The sequence below is a fragment of the Amblyomma americanum genome, chromosome 2 (assembly GCF_052857255.1).
Source record: "Amblyomma americanum isolate KBUSLIRL-KWMA chromosome 2, ASM5285725v1, whole genome shotgun sequence".
Lineage (NCBI taxonomy): Eukaryota > Metazoa > Arthropoda > Arachnida > Ixodida > Ixodidae > Amblyomma > Amblyomma americanum.
Window position 1 is genome coordinate 103,553,366 of NC_135498.1, and position 21,154 is coordinate 103,574,519.

The window sequence follows — 21,154 nt, forward strand, 5'->3', positions numbered from 1 at the left end:
GTAAAAAGCAAACATCACAAGCAATTAGAAACAGCTTAAAAGAGTACATGATATGTTTGAAGCTGTTTTTGTTTAGAAATATCAACAAAAAATGGCTCCCGCCTTCTAAACAACGCTGCACATAACAGCGCTTTGTAAGAGAACAAATACAATGTAATAAACCACAAACCGTTGCATTGAAACAATTTTCAAAAAGCACATTCAATATCTCGCTCCCTTATGTCGTTATTCGTTTTTAAAAACCGTTCTAAATGAAAATGGATGAGAGATGCAGAGCTCTGGAAACTTCTGTTGACCCCATTGATCGCGTTATCGTGCCATTATAGGCCACACGGGTCAACGTCGCATTGCGTGTCGTGAGTTATTTCAGGTTTGTTTAGCTTATTTACTTTTTTCTTCATTTAGCACTGCACTACTTATACATGTCCAAACAGAGTGCACAGCTTGTCGTAACACGACTGTTCATAACAGAACAGGCTGGGAGGCAGTTCTCTACAGAAGGCAGAGGGCAGCTACTCGACGAAGGAAAAGGAGTGGTAACAATAATCTGTGCTAGGTAGAAATTTCTCACGTGTGTTGATCATCATTCAAGGCTGTCGGCGACCATCTCACGTTGTGCTGTTATGCAGATCTAAAGAACCGATAATGCTGCCTCGCTCACTGGTCCTTGCGTCTACAAGATCCCGACGCCAGCGTGGTGTACAATTCAGAGCGCATATACTACTATAACCAGTTCACGCATCACCGAAAAAAGACGACGATGAAGCCTTTCTGGGAGCTATCAGCGCATTCGCGCAATAGAAACGGATGGACACCTCTCTGCGGCACCTTTCGGTGCGAAAGGACTGATGCGGAGGTTCAGATCCCAGTAAAAGCATCTACTTCCCATTGTATACCCGAGAAGCAGGATGATGATGATGTCCTCTGACTTAGTGGTAGCGCTCTGTCCCGCGGCACTGTCCGCTCATTGTCGCCTTCTACGTGGCACAAGCCTTTGCTTTGCACTGATTCGAATCTAGTGACCATTCTCTGTAACCTTTTATAGTATTTTGAACGAAAGATCTCTTTGCACCTAGAACATTCATGAGAAGGTTTCCTTCCTTTCTCTGAAAGAATAACGTCCTCGTGAAATACAGAGCGGCCGACAATCAATGCTATTATGTGTTCGCATTTCGATTACGACTTTGTGACCTATTTGTGTTGAAGAGCTCAATTCTCTCACATCGCTGGGTATTGAAGTTTCGATTTAGCAATTAATTTGTTTTCATGTTCACTTAGTTGAAACCAGAACTCCAGTAGCCACAAATATTCCTTTTCTGTGGTGGACACTAAGTTTTCACCCTCTACGCTCAGCCTATAAACCGCCACAGATATTGGGTTTTCCACATAATAACCTCACTAATTATTGCGCAACCGTGCTCTTCAATTTTTTCATCTCCACTGCGCAGTTGAGTTGTCAGCCGAGAAGTGAGAGTCATTGGTTTTTTTCCTTCCTAAAAACAGACCTTCGATACCTCCATTATCTGTTCCCTACCCGCCGTGATGGCTCAGTGGTTAGAGAATTCGGATGCAGAGATGGAGTTCCTAGGTTCGATCCTGGCTGCGGCGACCGCGTGTCAATGCAGGCAAAACGCAAAACGCACGCATGTGATGTGGGATGTAAGTGCACGTTAAAGATCCCCCGTGGTTGAAATTACACAGAGCCCTCCACTTCTGGAGCACCTCTTCCTATATTTCTTCTTTCATTCGCACCTCCCTTCCATCCCTCACGGCGCAGCTGAGGCGTCCACTGAGAAGCTAAACGGTTACTGCGCCTTTCCTTTTCTCGAAACTAATTTGCGATGATGGAAATGTTAATGATGAAGTATTAAATACCCACCCTAACAGAATCACGTGCATTCCTGTCGTTTCCGGATGAAGCGCTACGGCGTTTAGATTCTCGTCCTCTAAGAAAAGCACACACCCTAGGCCCCCTTTATTTTCGTTCAAGGAGAAAGCAACTAAGGCGCCCCGACCTCTAGGATTGAAAATCAATAATCACCTAGTTACCCTTCCTGTCTTCCCATTTCTCTGCCTCTCAGTCTCTACAAACCTTTGACAAGACATGCTATAATTTCCTTTTACAAGCTCCTCAAGAAGACCGAACTTCGCGTAATCTCCCATTCCCGCCCATGAACCTCAGAAGTAAGGACAAGTAACGCTGGACTCGTCTGTGAGAAGACGAAGCACGTAACGAAAAAGTGCGTTGAAACTTTCCAAACGGGAAAATGCCACCAGCAAAGAAATCGCATTCTTGCAGGCAATTATGCCGCCAAAGAGACCATACCAGCAAATAGGGATGAATGTAATCCCCTTTCCAAACTAAACGTCCCCTAAAAAGTGGATAAAAGTGGCAGATTCAAACCCGCGGCGGCGCGCACAGATAATCTACCTGTGCTCTGCACGATGTCACTCTGCTGTTGCATCAGCTGGTCGCACCTGATGTAAACTGCAACAGAGTCTCGCGCGTTGTGCATTGCACATCGTCCTCTTCATCAACTTCCATCTGTGGGGCGAACAGATTAGATAAGCTTCAACTCGATCCGAGCTTAACCTGAGTCTAATATCGTCGCCAGTCGTGCCGACAACCCAGCACAGCAAAACCTTGATCCAGGCAGGCTAAACGTATGCTTTCGCAAGTGTGCACACTTTTTCTACGTCAATACCTTACCGCTTTTTTAGGACCGGGGAGGGGGGGGGGGGGGAGGAGATAAAATCTCCAAAGCGTACTCTTAAGTGATTTTTGTTAGTTTTTCATTCCCAGCTGCAAGTGACATAACTTACCGTAAATTACCGAGCATCCGGCCATCCTCAAATTAGCGCCCCCCCCCCCTCCCCTTTCTTGAGAATTTGAATTTTCCTAAAAACCGAGCAAGCGTCCATGGGATTATGTCCCGCAGCCCGGAGACATTCAAAAACACTATGATGACACATCTAGTGCTCACTGTTCGGAATCCTTGCGAAGCTGATCGTGGGGGTGGGGGAGAAGCGTGAACGCGGAAATGAGATCATTCAGACGACGGGTCCAAGCTCAAGGTCAAGCAGTTTCCAAAGGAATCGACGGCATCTGTCGCGGGAAGGTGTCCTGAGAATCGTGTCCAGAGTGCGGGTGGCAGTATCGTAAGGTGAGAAAGAGGAATTATTCTAGGGCTGCGGCATTACCACTTGCCTGGACGGTAGCGAGTATACAGAACGCTCCATCAGCGCCCAGCGGGTATATAATGTTCATCCGGCCCGAGGACCGCGGCGCCTTTACCGACGAGTGCTTGGACTTCATGTTTTTACTCGAAGGCGTAAAGGCCCCGTGGCGGCGATGTAGCCGAAAACATAGGACAAGTCAGTTGCAACAGGCTCCCATAGATGGCGGCAGCCACACCAGCGGAGCATCGGAAACACGTGACTCTCGGGCCCTCGGGTTGCGAGTCAGACACGCTACCGCTCTGTCGCGCAGACACGTTCGTACGGTTTGGTTAAAATGGGGCTTTATATGTACATCGCGTGGTCTTACGCATAATAATTGTGACTGTGAAAGAGTAAACAGTGCCCGCGTCTGCGTGGACAAGGGGAACCGCTGTCGCGTCGTACCCTTAAAGGCGGACCTTAAATGTCCCCGAAGTTTTGTTCGGAGTCGGTAGTGTTCTAGAGAGTCAGTGAAAAAGATTAGCCGTGTTTTAATTGCCGAGTTTTTCATACCTTTCAATAAACCCCAAAGTCTTTCCCCTATCTCATCTGCTGTTTCTACGCTGTACCATGCATCCCCCCCCCCCCCCCATCAGTGGCCGACAAATAGAAGTTAATGATCGGTCGTCGAATCATGTAGCGGCCTACTTCACCATGTGCCGTTCTGGATGTTGACTCCTGTATCAAACAACTGTCCATTCCTTAATATTTCATGATTATGTTCAAATTTTCGGTAGGCGCTTGCTCGGTATGTTACGGCAAGCACCAGAGACACGGCCAGAATCCCCTCGAAAAATCTTTGTCTTGCAAGGCGGTTTCAGCGATGTTCGCGAGGTTTGTCAATGAAAATAGATCTGGCATATAGAAATGTCCAAGTGGGTGCCATAACTTTGCTCTATATAAGTTGAAAAATTAGGACCTTTTTTTTCTTAGCAAATGTGACAGTCAGTTGCAAAAGTAAAAACCCATAATATTGCTATGTCTGCTTACTATTTAAGTTTTTTCTCTCTCCTTTTATAATTTAGCTAGTTCTCATGCATCAAGACAATTTCAACTGCGCCAGGAAGCTTGTCAACGAATATGGCCACCGGCTGTGGTAAGATCTCTTCCTTGAATAGCCCAAGACAGTGAATTATCCCGAGAAAATCTTGCACAATGTATTTGTACAATAAAGCGGGAAGTGTAGATGACAGAAAAGCGCCAAAAGTGAAACTGCGCAAAGACAGGATGAGACAAAGGGGTGTGAGACACAGGCGCTATCAACCATTTTAATAGCCCACAACGAGGCCTTTAAAGCGTGTTGAAAAATAGACTTTATTGATTTTAAAAAAGAATGTGAAATGCCTTACGCTGATGCCGCTTTTGCATGTGGATAATGCGAGCAGGAGGGCACAAATTGGGGTAAATATTTCCCCATAAATTCAGTAAATAACTAAAATTCACTAATTAAATTTTATTGGTGAAAGTTAGCGTGCATGTTTAAATAGAGAGCGTGGAGGCAGTTGCTTTTGAGGGCTATGCTAATCTGTACAATTTTAGTAACGCGCCGGTGTTCTGATATGCGCACGTGTAAAATTTCGTACCAGTCAGTCTTATTACGCACGCGACACAGCGGCTCTCAGCGTGAAGCACCTGCCTCGTGTGACGCAGCTGTTGTGTATGGCACTCCGCCTTGGAAGGGTGTGCAGCGAGCGGCGACCCGTCTTTCTTCCGGCTGTAGATGCGATCCCGTAAAGAAATAACTCTTCCTAGCCGCCGCGGTGGCTGAGTGGTTATGGCGCTCGGCTGCTGGCCCGAAAGACGCGGGTTCGGTCCCGGCCGCGGCGGTCGAATTTCGATGTAGGCGAAATTCTAGAGGCCCGTGTGCTGTGCGATGTCAGTGCACGTTAAAGAACCCCAGGTGGTCGGAATTTCCGGAGCCCTTCACTAAGGCGTCCCTCATATCCTGAGTCGCTTTGGGACGTTAAACCCTCATAAACCAAACCAAATAACTCTTCCTTATCGCCGAGTCAACAGACATTCATCCGTTTCGATCACCAAGAAGGAAAACGCTAGTCCAGAACGAAAACTCGCGTCGTCGCTAGCTGCACACTCTTGCAAGGCAGAGTGCCATACGCAACAACTGCGTTACACGTGAGAGGTGCTTCACGCTGAGAGCCGCTGTGTCGCATGCGGAGACAGATGAACTGGGACAAAATTTTAGACGTGCGCATCTCACGACACGGCGGGTTACTAAAATTGTAAAAAAAATTGAACAGCGCTCAAAGGCAACTGCCTCTAAGTTCTCAGTATACACATGCACGCTAGCTTCAGCCAATAAAAAGTTCATTATTCAGGTTTTTATTAATTCCTGAATTCACGGGCACAATTATTACCCCACTTTTTGACCGCCCGGCCGCATTATCAAAATTAAAAAGCGGCATTAGCATACGGCGTCTTGGATTTCTAAAAAAAATCAGTAAAGTCTAATTTTGAACACGCTGTATAAGGGGCTATAAATGTCTATGTACCCGAAACAACTTGTCTGCCTTTCTGCATACAAAAATATTTCACTGTTCATATTTCTGAATAAATGCAGCCTTAGTTTTGACCAGCCGCCGCATGATTACTGCTCTTATTATACGTATAAAATGCTTGCTATGAGCACAAATGCCGTTTGGCCTGTTCAGAAATGTACTGAAAGGTTTTTGAAACAAACGCATAGGTCCAAACATCAGCAACGCAGAAACTCAGATCATGGCCTCCTCGCCTAAAATCCACAGACAACGTACAATCTTAATGTTTACACTGCCTGTATTGTTGCTTTAAATACTTCGGTAAAGCATTCCAGCGGTTGTGTGAGTCTGTGCACGGGAGCAGTCTTAGTTTTTTTAGCCGAGCAGTTCGTGCGCTACACTCGCCGGCTGCGCACAAACTCTTAGTTTTAGACCAAAATTTTGTATTCTAGGAGGCCCCTATTTGATAATACGGAGCCTAATAAGGGTACCTCCTGTAGTGACTATTTAGAAAGATTTGTGTTCTTTTCATGCTAAGAATTCGGATAATCGCCTTTTCTACAGCGAGTTTTATGCTCGACGACTACGCAGAGTGAAATTTGTTCCGCGCGGCAGAGAAATTAGCCATTTTCATGCGTTAGACTGAGCCTTCTGTATTTAATTGAAATGAAAATTGATTTTTAGGGGAAAGGAAATTGCGCAGCATCTGTCTTACTTATCAGCGGATGCCTGAAGCGCGCCGTAAGGGAAGGGATAAAGGATGTAGTGAAAGAAAGGAAGGAAGGAAAAGGTGCCGTAGTGGAGTGCTCCGGGAGTCGCAGTCTTGCTTTTTTAGCACAGTATGCAGGAAACTGCATTCCCTCATTCCACCCGGACTGTCGCTGTGTTATGCGTGCAAAAGACCCAATACCCGCTCACTTGGGTACAACTTGCAATTACATCTCGTATTTTTTGCTGGAACTTAAGCACGCTAACGCTACCAAGCAAAAAACGTGCAGTGATGTAAAGCGCTTTAGTTTAGGGATGTGGCCATGTTATTTCAATGCTGGAAAGAACACAGCATGCAGCTCTGAATGCATGAATATTTCATGTTAAGCTCGTAGCACCTGTATTTGTACCCGTATTTTTTCGCCCGTATTTTCCAGCGGTATTTGTTCATATCTCTCGTAGCGGCTCCCCGTGAATTCTATTCTTTTTTTAAACCGCGGGGACTACTTTGCTAGCAATATAACAAAGCCAAATGGAATCACGCAAATCTTTTCAGTCCACCAGAAGGACACCCTGCTACTATCCATGCGTACTTTACTCCAGAAGTCGTGTGGCCTACAAAATAATGCAACGAGAACAAGATGGCAGCCCCTGCTGGGTACGTTTTTGGCAGTGAAGCAACAGCTTTTATGCTTGTTTCCTAAGAATTGACTGAACCTTCCGAAGGCAGGAGCCTGAATATGAGTACATTAGCGTAAATTACGCTACATTTAGTGTCTGTTTGTGGCATGCTTGTTTTGTAGTGCAGTGTGCGGTATACAACCGCCCTGATAATCATCCTTCTGGGCAGATATTTTAGGTCAAGTAAGACTACTAAAAAATTCTAATCACTCTTCTCTGCAAGTCCGCAGCGCTTTATCAGTGAGGTCTCGTGTAGTAGTTGATATTTGTTGCATAATCTTCGTACCAATTGTTCGTCTTTTATTTTGATTTGCCAGCCGAGCGTACTTTTTCTATTTTCTTGTCTTCGCCCGTGTTTACTCTTTTGAAATTTGAAAATAGGTTTGCCGGTTTCCCGTTTAGACCTAGCACATTAAGGTGGCGAGCACTGGTTTTTACTATAGCGCAGTCGCGGAACTATTCTTCGTTCGTTTCACTATCTGCAAAACAATCATTCTTTTGTGCAATGATCCATCCGCAAATCTGCCTGGACTGTGGTCATTTCAACCTCCCAACAAAAGGCATTATTGCGTAGCGTATAGCTGACGACAAAGAGATACGGAGTCGTGCCCTGTCGATTTGAGCCAACAAAAGTTTGTAGGTAAGCATTCCTAGAAGTTCACAGCTGAACTCCTATTTTAGTCTCCCTCGGTAGAACGAACCTTTCGTACAAGAATTCAAGGGTAGAAGCGATGAATTGGGTCTTGTGAAAAGAAGGTGACAAATTTAAAATTGGACCAAGTCTGTGCTTGTTGCATAATGCCCGAATACGAACATTCGTATATTCTTATGAGGTTGACATGGCTTGAAGAAAAGTTCTAAGTAATAATAATAATAATAATAATAATAATAATAATAATAATAATAATAATAATAATAATAATAATAATAATAATAATAATAATAATAATAATAATAATAATAATAACTTTTATTCACTTCAATTCGCAAGTACATGCTCCAGCCCGCGTAAGCGTTATCGCTTGTGTGCGTGGCTGGGCAGCCGGGGTGTGAAGTACATGACTCAGCAGTGAACAAAACAAAAAAAGAGCTCGAGCAAGACAGACTCAAAAATTGCTTCCGCGATGCAATAAAATAGAAACTCAAAAACACAAAAGAGCTCGAACCAGACAGACCCAGAAATTGCTTCCGCGATGCGAGGCGAACACATGTACAAAAAACGTGGAGTACAAAAAAGCATTCCACCGTTATCACTTTCATGCACGAAATGGCAACGCTGAGAACATGGAAAAAACAGATTAAAAATTTGTCACTCAATATTACTATTCAACCATGATCGAAGAAACTTGTTAAGTTGTTTTAATCCATCAATGCACGGGGTGTTTTGCATCTTATTGAAGTAATAAGGAACATAATGACTGCGGGTTTTTTTCCATAATTAGTGTAAATTCGTGGTATGACGTATTTTTCCGACTGACGGAAAGACCGTACTTTAAAGTTATCGATTTTAAAGACGCTGTGGAAGAAATGTTTGCGCAATATGTCAAAAATAAATTGCTTGTGTACAGGTAGCATCTCAAAATGTTCCATACTAGCTATTACTGCTTTATCATGAGAGCTGGTTCTGTAGGCGAGAATAGATGCAATTCTGTACAGTACGCGGCTTAATATGTTAAGTTTATATAATGATTCGGTTCCATAAATTGTTATTCCATATCACAATATGGATTCTCCTAACCCCTTATAAATATTTTTCTAACCGACACATCGCAAATAGATCGTAGGGCATACATATAAGCATACACCAGGCGCAAACGTTTGGCTAGCTCTTGAATATGAAAGTTCTATGACAGAGTTTCGTCAAATGTCATGCCAATATACTTGAAGCTCAATATAAGTTCCAAAGGTTGGCATGAACAGCATGCACATTTCTTATCATGAATATATATATTAGAGCATGTTCGAAGTTTTTTGTTTGGACTATGAAAACAAAGAAGGCAGGTTTTTGAGATATTAGTATAAATCTTATTAGCGTTGAACCATTCTATCAAAAAATGAACATCCCGTTGCACCCTGCCGCATGCTTCTTCATAGGTTTCACTTGGTATGACCAGAGCAGAGTCATCTGCATATAAAAAAAATCTGAGAGCTTAAAGGAAGATCGGTCATGTCATTGACGTAAATATTTAATAATAAGGGTCCTAAAACTGACCCCTGAGGAACACCAATAGAAACGTGTAACATTGTAATATATGATTCGCCTATTCGAACACATTGCTCTCGATCAGTAAAATAGCTCTTAAAAAATGACATGTAAGGACCTCTGAAACCAAAATGATGGAGTTTAGCTAATAGTAAATTATGGTTAATAGTATCAAACGCTTTTTGAAGATAAATAAAAAGTGTAAAGACAATGTTATTTTTACCTATTTCTTTACAGATTAAATCATGAAAATCTTTTCTTATTTTCTCGATGATATTTCGAAAACTGTAACTTCGAAAATTTAAGCAATGAACTATGACCCGCATGTCACGTTGCTCATCAGCGCATCAGCAAGTACACTTGTACTTTAGCACAGTGCAAAAAAACTTCTTTTTTGCTAGCCCTAATGCCATTTTGATGCTCCATCGCGGCTATGCAACAGCACAGTTCTGCGCGCCAGTTATATTACAACTCATGGGAACCTTTCTCGCGCTGTGATCTTTCTACACCATGGAAGCTACACCGGTGTACTTTGCCGTGACAGTAGCACGATGCGGACACGAGGAATTACGGCTACTTAGAAGAATCATTAATAGGTACACTCATATCGCATCAAAAGCACTCTTCATTGGAAAGTACTGGCGAAATGAGACCAGAAACAGCCAGATTGCGTCTTCCTTTGCCTTTACATTTTTTCGTTGCTAAATGTTCTGTGGAGACATGAATGTATTGTAGAAAAGTTTTGCATTCATGTTTTATTTCTCTACTTAGGACCCCGGACGAGGTATTTGCTTTAGTGGCAGATGTTATGCAATACGTTCCAATGCCCAGGAGTTCAACAACCAGCAGGACTTCAATGAAATGCAACAAGTACTTCGCCGCTTCAGAAGACACTCGCACTCAAGTAAGCCTACTACATGCAAGAGAGGAGGTTCATCAGTAACTGAAGAAGAAAAATACATAGGGTAACTTAGGAACAACTTTGAAGGGCATAAGCAGCATTTTTCAACCGGTTGTCTTTTCACTCTTCCGCTCGAAATTCCAAGTTCTTATTTGGAGAAACTAAAAGTACACGAGTTAGTTGACGTCACTAGGTTTGGTACAGGCTCAGTCAAATGCAAAAAAAAAAATAAATGGTTGTTGAAGAAAGAGAATGGCACAATATCTGTCTCACATCTTGGCGAACACCTGTACCGTGCCGCACGGGAAGGGATAAAGGAGGGAGTGAGAGAAGAAAGTAAAAAAAAATAGATGCAGTAGTTCGAGGGCCCGCAAAAATTTTGACCGCCTGGGGATCTTTAACGTGCACTGACAAGGCACGGCACGCACACGGGTGCCTTTTGGGTTTCGCCTCCATTGAAATGCGGCCGCCGCAGCCGGGTTCGAACCAGGGTACTCCGGCTAAGTAGCAGAGCATCCTAACCACTGAGCCACCGCGTGAAATGTTATTGACAGTGTGTGTTATCTGGTGCGGGTAAATTTGGTTGCAGCACTCAATATATCTTCGAAGTTTAAAATGGGCTTTAAAACAGAAATTATTGTGTCGTATTAAAATTTTTAGAATTATAAAAGCGGCTTGTGAGCCACTTCATCACAAAAGATACTTTGAAAGCACAGAAACAGTGCAAAAGTTCAGTGTTGCTACTAGTAAACGTATGCGCGACATTTGACCGTGAACCAAACTTTTCTCATGTTGAGGCCTAGGGATAGGCTGTATGGATTGCGTAGAGTTGCGGAATTTTGTGCTGAGAGGTACTCGTATAGTGCAGTCTCTGCCTGAACGATTCCCTTTGCGCCTACGCTATTAAACCTAATTCGATAGCCACGATAACAGACTGGTATACGGAACAGGCAATGTCGCGATGATCAATGCTTGCGCGCAGAAACGCGTATCCTTCAATGCGTCAGTTCACGGACTCTCGCGACGCCTATGGGTTTCTGTAAGAAACCTGTATGGCTTTCCTCTGTGGCCGTATGGCTGCGCTTGGGTGGATGCCAGTGAGTAATTACTACCTTATTACAAGCTCTACTCCACCTAGGAGGATTCTCCTGAACGTTTCACCCGCTTCTACCTGCTTGCATTCTCAAAAAGCGTCTTTGCTAACAGTCTCTTCTGAGAGAACTGAGAATCTTCTTTCTTCGTAATCCACAAAATTATACTGACTTCATTGCACACCGTGCATTATTCCTCAAACAGGCGAAGATTTGTGAAACTTTTAAAACTGTTTAGCGTAATTCGTGAGCCGCTATCTGTCCCGTGGGCAGACACGTTCTCAAGCTACTTTATGATTGCGCAAGGCGAACGAAAAAGCAAGCTCTATTACAGGAACGCACATTTTTCTTGCTGTCATCTTGTCTGAAGGCCTTTAGAAAGGACAATGCAATTTCCTGCGATATATTTACGGCGAGTGGTACTAACAGTTGAGCGTGTTGACTGGCCTCCTTACAGTCGTGGTTGGGGACCTCTTATAGTAAGAATTCGGAGTAACGTTAGAACTTGGCAGCGATTTTTCAGTTCTGGCTGATGGCATAGCTGCACGAAAGTATTAAGTTTCAAACCACATTTACTGGTGATGAGAAGGTGTGTGGTTGTTGCTGTCTACCGTTCATGTGCGAAAGAGTGATGCAAGAACTATGCAAGAAACCTTTCAAAACAAGTGAAACTTCATCTATGTGCTTACATTCTATTAGCCAACTTTGCACCCCCTATGCTCACAACAGTTACGAAGAAAGGCACACCTCTCGCACAGACTATCATTATCTTTTTCAAAGAGAGACAGCATTTTTTATTTGATTATTGCTTGAAAACGTATTTTTTTCTCTTTTTTTGTGATTCCTCATAACAATGGTAATAACGGCGCCATTCGACACTACATCTTCTGATATTGTAAGAGGGGGCATTTCTCGAATTCATGCTTTGTATGTTGTAGATTTCTTATGGCGCGCAAAGAGATGATAGCATCAAGTCGCATTAAGTACCATGCCGTTTAACAAAGCTCCGCTGGTGGCTTTGTGATCGCAATGAGAATAGGTAGTGTTGTTCATGCTGCTGGGCCTATGTCTAGAACATGATTTAGGCAAGCGCTTAGAACCTTTTTTCCACAGTGTATTGCACCATCATTAGCAGTACTTACTGAATTTCAGAGGCACACGTGACAGAAATTGTTGTTCCATTCTGTTTCTCTTTCCCTTCCGCAGGAACGCTCCGCAAATTCAAGAGGCAGATATTTGAAAGCCTACGTTCCAAAATCGAACACGAAAAAGAGAGATTATTGGGAAGTTTCGAAGACTCGTCGTCGGAAGAAAGCTCCTCCTCCAGTAGCCGAAACAAAAAGAAAAGAGAAAAGCACAGTTCAAGAGCAAGCCACAAAAAAAGAAATAAGCATGGGGATCTTCGAAGACGAATTATTGATTCCAGGGAAAGGCTCGAACGTAGGCGGGAGCGTCTACGGGAGTACTTGGCGGAAAAAAGAGAGGAACGCCACCGAAGGCGAGAGGAGCTGGCGGAAAAAGTAACAACAGCGGCCGCCACGGTTGCCACCTTTTTGAAAGAACGGCTTCAGAACGCCACAGATCGCGTGAAAGACACGCTACGGCTTGACGAACACAAAGAAGACAAAAGAGAGCTAGAGAAGTCGGGAAAGGTAGGCACGTTAGGCTCTTTCAACGGAGGTACTAGAGGACCAACACCAGGAATCTACAGCAAGCCGAAAGTCGATAAAATATCAGGATCTTCCTTCCTTTCGCCTAATGGCGAAACACCAAGGCGAGCTTCGACAAAAGTGGATAGGCACCCTGTTCGCGGATACCGAGAAAGGGAAGTAGGAAGAAGGACATTTGAAGCAAAAACTGGTAATGGCACACATGGAGCCGCGGGGAACGCCTTCGGAGTCAGGGAAGCTGGTGTTTCCAGGGGAAACCCCCTTGTCGTGAAACCCCCTGTCGTTACTTCAGAACGTGGAAAATTACGAGAAGCGGCTGAGATTAATAGGCCTGGTGCTAAGCCAGCTGTTATTAGTAAAACCGACCATAAATTCAACGCCAGCTCAATTCCTGAAACAGAAAACATTCCCAAGAAAACAATCAGAAAGCCTCTGGAAGGCATCTCGGAGATGAAGCGAAAAGAAGAAAGCGAAAACGTGCTTGTTGTTCCGAAGACACCAGCGTTAGGGCCAGTTACTCGGGCCAGAGCTCCTAAGAAAACAAATGAAACTATCCGAACACCACGTCCCGCTGTTCCAGATGCAAAATCCGAATTAACAACGCTTCCACCTAATAAACCACGCGGAGGATCCACTAATCTCACCATACCAAAGATTACTGAAAAGCCCGTGCCCAAAATAGCACCTCCCGCTGTTCCACAAGCGGAAACCGGATTACCAGCACACCCACCTAATAGACCGCAAAGTGTACTCACTCCTTTGACACCAATTATTCCTGAAAAGCCAGTTGTCGAAATAACGCCTCCCGTTGTTCGAGAAGCGAAAACCGAATTACCAGCCCTCCCACCTAGTAAACCACAAGGTGCACCCACTCCTATGACACGGCCAAAGATTTCTGAAAAACCGGTGCCCGAAATAGCACCTCCCGCTGTTCCAGAAGACAAAACTGAATTACCAGCACTCGCACCCAGTAGACGCGCAAGTGCACCCACTGCTGTGTCACTACCAAATATTCCAGAAGAGCCGGTGCCCGAAAAAGCACCTCCCTCCGTTCCAGAAGCCAAAACCGAATTACCAGCGCTCGCACCTAGTAGACCACCAAGTGCGCCCACTGCTATCACACCGCCAAAGATTGCTGAAAAGCCGGTGCCCGAAATAGCACCTCCCGCTGTTCCAGAAGACAAAACCGTATTGCCAGCACTCGCACCCAGCATGCCACCAAGTGCACCCACTCCTATGACACCGCCAAAGATTGCTGAAAACACGGTGCCCGAAATAGCACCTCCCGCTGTTCCAGAAGACAAAACCGTATTACCAGCACTCGCACCCAGTATACCACCAAGTTCACTCACTCCTATGACACCTCCAAAGATTGCTGAAAAGCCGGCACCAGAAATACCACCTCCCGCTGTTACAGAAGACAAAGCCGAATTACCAGCACTCGCACCGAGTATACCACCAAGTGTACCCACTCCTATGACACCGCCAAGGATTCTGGGAAAGCCGGAGGCGGAAACAGCATCTCCCGCTGTTCCAGAAGCATTCGCATCTAATAAAAAACAAAGCGCGCGCACTCCTTTAACAATGCCAATGATTACTGAAAAGCCGCTCCCAGAATCTTCTTTGGGCGCCGGTTTGAGAAGTAATGCTACTCCAACACCTACTGCAAAACCGGAGTCTGTAAGGAACGCCCCTCTCGCACGTCCAGGCACCACTCCAACGTTCTCAAAGCCTGATGTCAGAAAACCAGCTTCGTTCTCGTTTGAAAAAACTCCCACAAAGAACGCGCCCTCTAATATCAGGAGAGAAAACATTCCTTCACGAATCCGAATCGGACATCCAGGATTGGGGCGATCCGAAGAACAACGAATGTGGCGAGGATACGTGCAGCCTGGATTCAGAGGTTCCTCGTCTTTCAGACCTGCAACAAGGCTTTCTGGGACTCTGCCTTGGCAAGGGTGGCCGTCCATTTCTCAAGAATTCCCGCAAGCCATCGGTGCCCGGGCTTCTAATCAACCTAGAAAAATCACCAACAAATATAATAGAATATTTTCGACATCTAGGAACCTCGGTAGAGGTGAGGGGAGAAGTACTTGGTTGGCAATGATTCCATTTTCAACATTCCTACTTCGATTGAAAAAGTTTGAGGTGCTGCAGAAAGTTCCTGTATGGTATCCTCTAACATCAGAGTATCTCTTGTGCAAAGGAATTCATTGGCAGCCGAATTATTTCCTAACGCTGCCATTCAAAAATGCATTACAAACATCTCAATCAAGTGGCCGTACCCCCGCAATGAATCCAAGCCTTCTGAAGAGAAATGATTTCAGGAGATTATTTAGTTCAGCAATGCTTACTGCCAGACTAATTTCGCGGAACCAAAAGCCTCCCTTTGTCCATCCGCCTGTGAGCAAGGGCCAAGGGCTATGGTCACATTGGCAAAGGCAGCATCCGGTAAATGGACAACACCTCCACATTTATCATGGGAAAGCTGTTGTTCCGCGAGGAGCGTACCTTAGGGCTGCAAAACCTAAAGGCGAGACCTCAGTCTTTCGTGTGTGGCCATGGCATCGTATTTATGCACGACAGGTGCTAAACAAATTTACCAAAGCGGAGAGCTATCCAAGAGCTCCTTCGGTATTGTCTACCATCCGAAACAAAATCGCGTACCCTTCTTTGTTGGCGTGATTGCACCGGAAACTATGACCACTACTTCATAAAAACATTATTTTATATAACCAGCAGAGACGAATAAGGTGGCCAGTATTACATTTTATATTAGCGAGGCCGCTTTCGAAAAATCGACCGCAAACTGAATTACCCACTCTTTTTGTTTGAGGCGATGCGATTGCAAAAATGACCCATAATTCCTAAGCATGATGCAACATACTAAAAGGAAAAGCTACTTGCCCCGGTCGGTGTGAAAGCAAATTTTAGGTGGGCATTACTAGTGCTCTCCGATGTGGATATTCACCCGTATAGTATGTCATATTGGTGCTACATGCGGACCCATGCCGTACTGTGGCCAAGGAAATTTACCACAATAATGTCAAAGCGACATTGCCCAAATAACCAAATGCTTTGTTTGGACGCATCTGAAAAATAGTATATCTCTCGCAATAGAAATTTCCTATTATCAATGGCACACACTTAGCGCAATAGCATAAAAAAAGTTCAGTTTTATTCGAGAAGTAAGATCTGTAGGAACTAGGTTTTTCTGAGAATATCTTAAGGACAAAGCTCTGGCCTGAGGCCGGAACTCTTATTTTATTAGCTCCACAGCCAAGCCCCTGTCTGCGATGATCGCATAAGGTTTTTTTTTTGCTAGCGATATTAAGTTACATTGAACTCTGTTAAATTTGAATAAAGATAAAAAAACTTGTGTGCTCATTTTTGTGTCAATTTTTGCAGAGCGGCCACGCATTAACCATCGTATGCCGTCTAAACAACGATAGGAAAATTTTATCAACACCGTCATCATGCTCACTTCGCCCACTGCAGGACAAAGGCCTGACGGATAACTCTCCAATTAACTATGTCCTGTGTAAGCTGTGCCGGCTTACCCCCCCCCCCCCCCCCCTAACTGCTTAAAATGTCATTCGCCCACCTTTCTGCTGCCCAACTCTACGCTTGTCTTCCCTTGCTGTCCCATAGGTGAGCACTGCCCGATAAGTGAGCACTGGTAAGATACAACTGTCATATACAGTAGGACTACACACAAACCTCTTCTGCACCAGTCAGGCGAATTTCCTGTCTGCATGTTGCAGTAGTGCTTTCGTTCGATTCCAAGTTCATGATACTTTCTTAAATTTCTGACACGCGTTTCTTTCAACATAAAGACTGGCTTTGGAAAACTGAAACTTTAAATGTCAGCACCGGCAAAATACAGGTGCCTTGTACTTTTCTCTTCAGGGATATTCGTAAGCTGCCATTCATGATCTGAATGAACCTGCCAAATGCGCCCCACCGCATTCTTATTCTCCTAGTTATTTCCACATCATGCTTGAAATTGTTACATCACTACTAAAATTTTTGTTTCTGTGAGCATATTTTTCCTTACTATTTCTCTTCTGGTAAAACAAAAGTGATCAAATATCTACTCCTTTATCACCAACATTGCCTCTGCACGTCTACCGTACCTCAGGGGCGAGAGCTGAGGCGAGGCACTTAGCGGCTCTCGAAAGCATTGTTACCGCGCGCTGCGCCGGCTGACAATGCATGTGAGCCAGCACACCTTACCCCCATCTCTGTGGCTGTAGTACCTCCTCCTGAATGGGATGTCCACACACTCCTCCTCTCGTCTACAGATTCACAAGGAAGAAAATGTGTCAAGCAAATGTTCTCAAACACCGCAAAAAGAATTGTTCAATCGAAATCAATGAAGTTAGTTTGGCTAAACGAGCTCGGATAAAGTGCTCTGCCGCAGTTTATGTTTGGTAACCGACCAAATGAAGCGCATGAGGTTATTTCGCTCTTTCATCGTTGTATCCTTCAACTCCACCTTTTAAGGAGAATGAAAGATTGTCTTACAAAAAACAATTGCTTCCCTTGGTCCTTTGCCAGCGGCGGCCACCGTATCCCCACAAACTTCTTGGCCTCATCCGCTCACCTAACTTTCTGCTTTCCCCTGCTACGCTTGCCTTATCTTACAATTCACTCCATTACCCTTACGGACCAGCGGGTATATTTACTTCACATTACATGCCCTGCCCAAACCCATTTCCACCTCTTGATTTTGACTAGGATGTCGTTAACACGCATTTGTTTTCTCACCCACTCTGCTCGCTTCTGGTCTCTTAACGTTACACCTATCATTTTTCTTTCCATGGCTCGCTGTGTTGTCCTTAACTAAGCTGAATCCCTTTCGTTAGCCTCCACGTTTTGCCCCGTAAGTGAGTACCGGTAATATGCGGCTGTTGTACAATTTTGTCTGGAGGGATATTGGTAAACTGTCATTTATAATCTGAGAGAATTTGCCATAAGCGTTCCACCCCATTCTTATTCTTCCAGTTATTTCTCTCTCATGATCTGGATCGGCGGCCACTAACAGCCCTAAGTAGACGTTCCTTTACCAATTCCAGCACCTTGCTACAGTTGCTGGATAGTGGTTAGTACATTGCGTATGCTTATCTCAGCATATTATTGTCGTGTTAGAAAGCTTGAACAAGCACATGTGACTTGTCTGCTTCGTTTCGAAGAACATTTCCAGCAAAAAAATGCAACAAAAAATTTCTGATATCCTGTTCTTTTGCCGTAAATTTGGCCTGTAGTCTGGCGTTCTGTATTCTGTCGTTATCTTGACTTCACCTTACGTGCCCTGCCCAAGCCCATTTCTTCGTCCTGATTTCGACTACGATGGCATTAGCGCGCGTTTAATATCTCCCCCAATCTGCCCGCTTCCGGCCTCGTAAGAATACAGATATCATTTTTCTTTCCACACCTCGCTGCGTTGTCCTGTAGCCTGTAGTCTGTTGTTGTGCATCCTGACGGTCTCCATTGTTATGTTATGCACTGTGACGTTCCGTACTCTGATGTTATGTTGTTGAATGCCGCACTGTCCATTCCCTTGTTATTGACCCTCACCCAATGTGAAAATATTTACACGCGTGGAATGTTACTAGAGGCGACTGTGACGAAATATTCCTAATGGTTGGTGGCCCATCGCTGTTATTCGCAGGCATACGGAGCTGGCAGCTCAGCGCTGAAAATCGCGTGAGCATGCAAAACACATGCAGAACAGCATGTCTGGGTCGCCGCAGTTTATTTAGGCCCAAATCTTAACACTGGGGAGGAGGCGTTTGAACAGGAACACATACAAGGAAAAAAAAGAGCATGCAGATGTGAACGAAACATGAATCAAAAGGTTTTTGTGCAGTCAACGTGTGTTCATAAAATTACCTCCTAAAAGACAATCCGATACCTAGAAAGACACTGTAATTTTAAAAATAACACTAAATTAAAGTTTTAATTGTGGGGTCTAAGGTCCCAATGGGACAGGCAGGCTATGATGGATGCTGTATTGGGCCGTGGTAAAAACAGCGCAGCGACGACAGACACAGAGGAGACAGAAGAAGACGGACAAGCGCTGTCCGTCTTCCACGGCTTAAAGATGCACCAACTAGCTCAGTTTCGGTTCTTCTGATGCTGTATTGGAGGGCTCCAGATTGTTTTCGGCCTTGTGATGTTTGTAATATGCGCTCACAGCGCATAGCACTTGGGTGGTTTTCAATTTCACCTTCATTCAAATCAAGGTCGCCACCGTCGGCATAGAGCTCTCGAATTCGCTATTAGCAGCCGAAAGTCGAAGCACTCAGCCACCGCTGCTGTTTCTAAATGTAACTGTTTTCGCAGATGCTGAATAAGAAACGAAAAAAAATTTCACAAGTTGTCGTTATTTAGCTGCTTGGGGAGGCTATAACCATTCATGTACACTGATTTGTAATGTGGCAGTCGCGTAAAAGCAGCATTTATGTAAATCCGAATAAATTTATCTTTGCTTTGGCTGCTCGCACTCATGTGGTGTCCTGGGCAGTAATGTTTCGCCGAATGCATGGTTTGTCGACATTTGACTTGACGAGATTTTATACGACATATTTTGAAGGTATATAATCTGGCAGCCGAATTTGAGTCGCATTTATTTGCGATGCACTCATGGACCCATCCACCTAACGACGTAAAGGTGAAAGCGTGTGGCCCACATCTGTCTGCCTCTGCGGTAAGAGTTTAAAAAATTGCATTACTACTTCTTTTATTTTCCTCCTTCAGCCTATGCTACGGACAGATGAGATAATTCTAGGATATACTGTGTAGTTTCGCACGAAAAAAAAACAAGCATAACTTTGCAGCACAAAAAACAGTGGTGCACGCAATTGCTGCTGAAGTTGCTGCAAAATTTACTTTAGCGGTGAAGGTCCAAGCATTCCTGCGCCGTATACGTTGGCATAAGCTTTTGGCGCTTCAACATATCTGCTTCACTGTAGCTCCGCTTCTGCAGGAGATTCTAGAAAAAGTCCATGCAAATAAAATTATTCATTCTTTACCACAAACATTCTTTATACGGGGTTGCATGCCTCAATGCAAAACTGCGAAAAGGATTTTTATCGTAATAGTGTTAACATTTTCTCCAAGAAAGCCATCACCTGACTGGGATCATTGAACCAGTAATGTGACACTGTGAACGCTTACCAATTACTGCATGCGGTAGTATCGCGTAATAGAACTCCTGCGCGATCGTGTTGAGCTGTCTGCCGTGTATATCTGTTACCACCTGGGGATCACATGTTTCTTGGCTAGTTGATAGTTGAATACTTACAGGAGACTATGTAAATACTAACACTGCGCTCTTATCTATAATAATAACCATGTTCTAATACAAAAATCATAACAGACAAACGCTAAAACCGTTATTCACCGGTGATGACACCGATGACGTTTCAAACAAAAAGAGAAAAAGTAAGGCGAACTAGAAAACAAAACGCAAAAGAGACATGAATGATTGCACAGCAATGAACATTCATAAAATATAAATGTGACAAGAAACAAAAGTATTGATGTAAAAATAAGCTGTATGTTTACATGCTTGCAGAAAGAGGAATAAGAAATGGCAAGGGATAGTAAGATTGCACCATCCAAAAAATAAAAGGACAACAAGATAATTCAGAAAGAACAGGAAGGAAATAAGGAAGAAAAATGTCAAAGAAACAAAAAGAAACATTGAGAAAGAACTGACAGGGGGATCAGATAAATAAATTTGAGCAGGAAAAAAAGGAATAAGGACGTGTTTAGTTATTAATTCCGCAGTAAAAAACAAAACTGTTGAATAAAAGTAATAAAAGAGATATGGCATGAATACACAGATATACAGCTTCGTCCCATAAAATAAAAAAAAAATACGCTGAAGAGAAATCCTAGATACAGGCGAAAGTAAATGTTAGAAGCAGAGCACATCGCCACAAAAGATATTTTGAAAGCACAGGAACAGTGCAAAAGTTCAACGTGTTGCTACTAGTAAACGTATGCACGACATCGGACTGTGGACCAAACTTCTCTCATTTCTCTCATCTATAGGCCTGGAGATAAGCTGTATGGATTGCGTCGAGTTGTGGAATTTCCTGCTCGGAGAGGTGCTTGTATAGTGTAGTCTCTGCTTGAACGATTCCCTTTTCACCCAGGCCATTAAGCCTAATTCG

At 44.0% G+C, this 21,154-nt stretch overlaps 1 protein-coding gene across 2 annotated transcripts in view; it reads left to right on the forward strand.

The window, feature by feature from the left end:
• The window catches only part of LOC144121695 (uncharacterized), a 42,400-nt gene extending 26,057 nt beyond the window's left edge, over nucleotides 1-16,343 (forward strand). Inside the window, exons 5-8 of one of the 2 annotated variants that reach the window (XM_077655044.1) lie at nucleotides 4,245-4,315; nucleotides 6,979-7,080; nucleotides 10,078-10,210; nucleotides 12,505-13,979. Coding sequence is in view for 1 of the 2 variants with exons in the window: in XM_077655043.1 (XP_077511169.1) it covers nucleotides 7,048-7,080; nucleotides 10,078-10,210; nucleotides 12,505-15,653 (3,315 nt within the window). In the remaining variant the exon portion in view is untranslated. Of the gene's footprint in view, nucleotides 1-4,244; nucleotides 4,316-6,978; nucleotides 7,081-10,077; nucleotides 10,211-12,504 lie in introns of both variants that reach the window. The other variant, XM_077655043.1, reaches the window with a different exon arrangement.
• The last annotated feature ends 4,811 nt before the right edge of the window (nucleotides 16,344-21,154 follow it).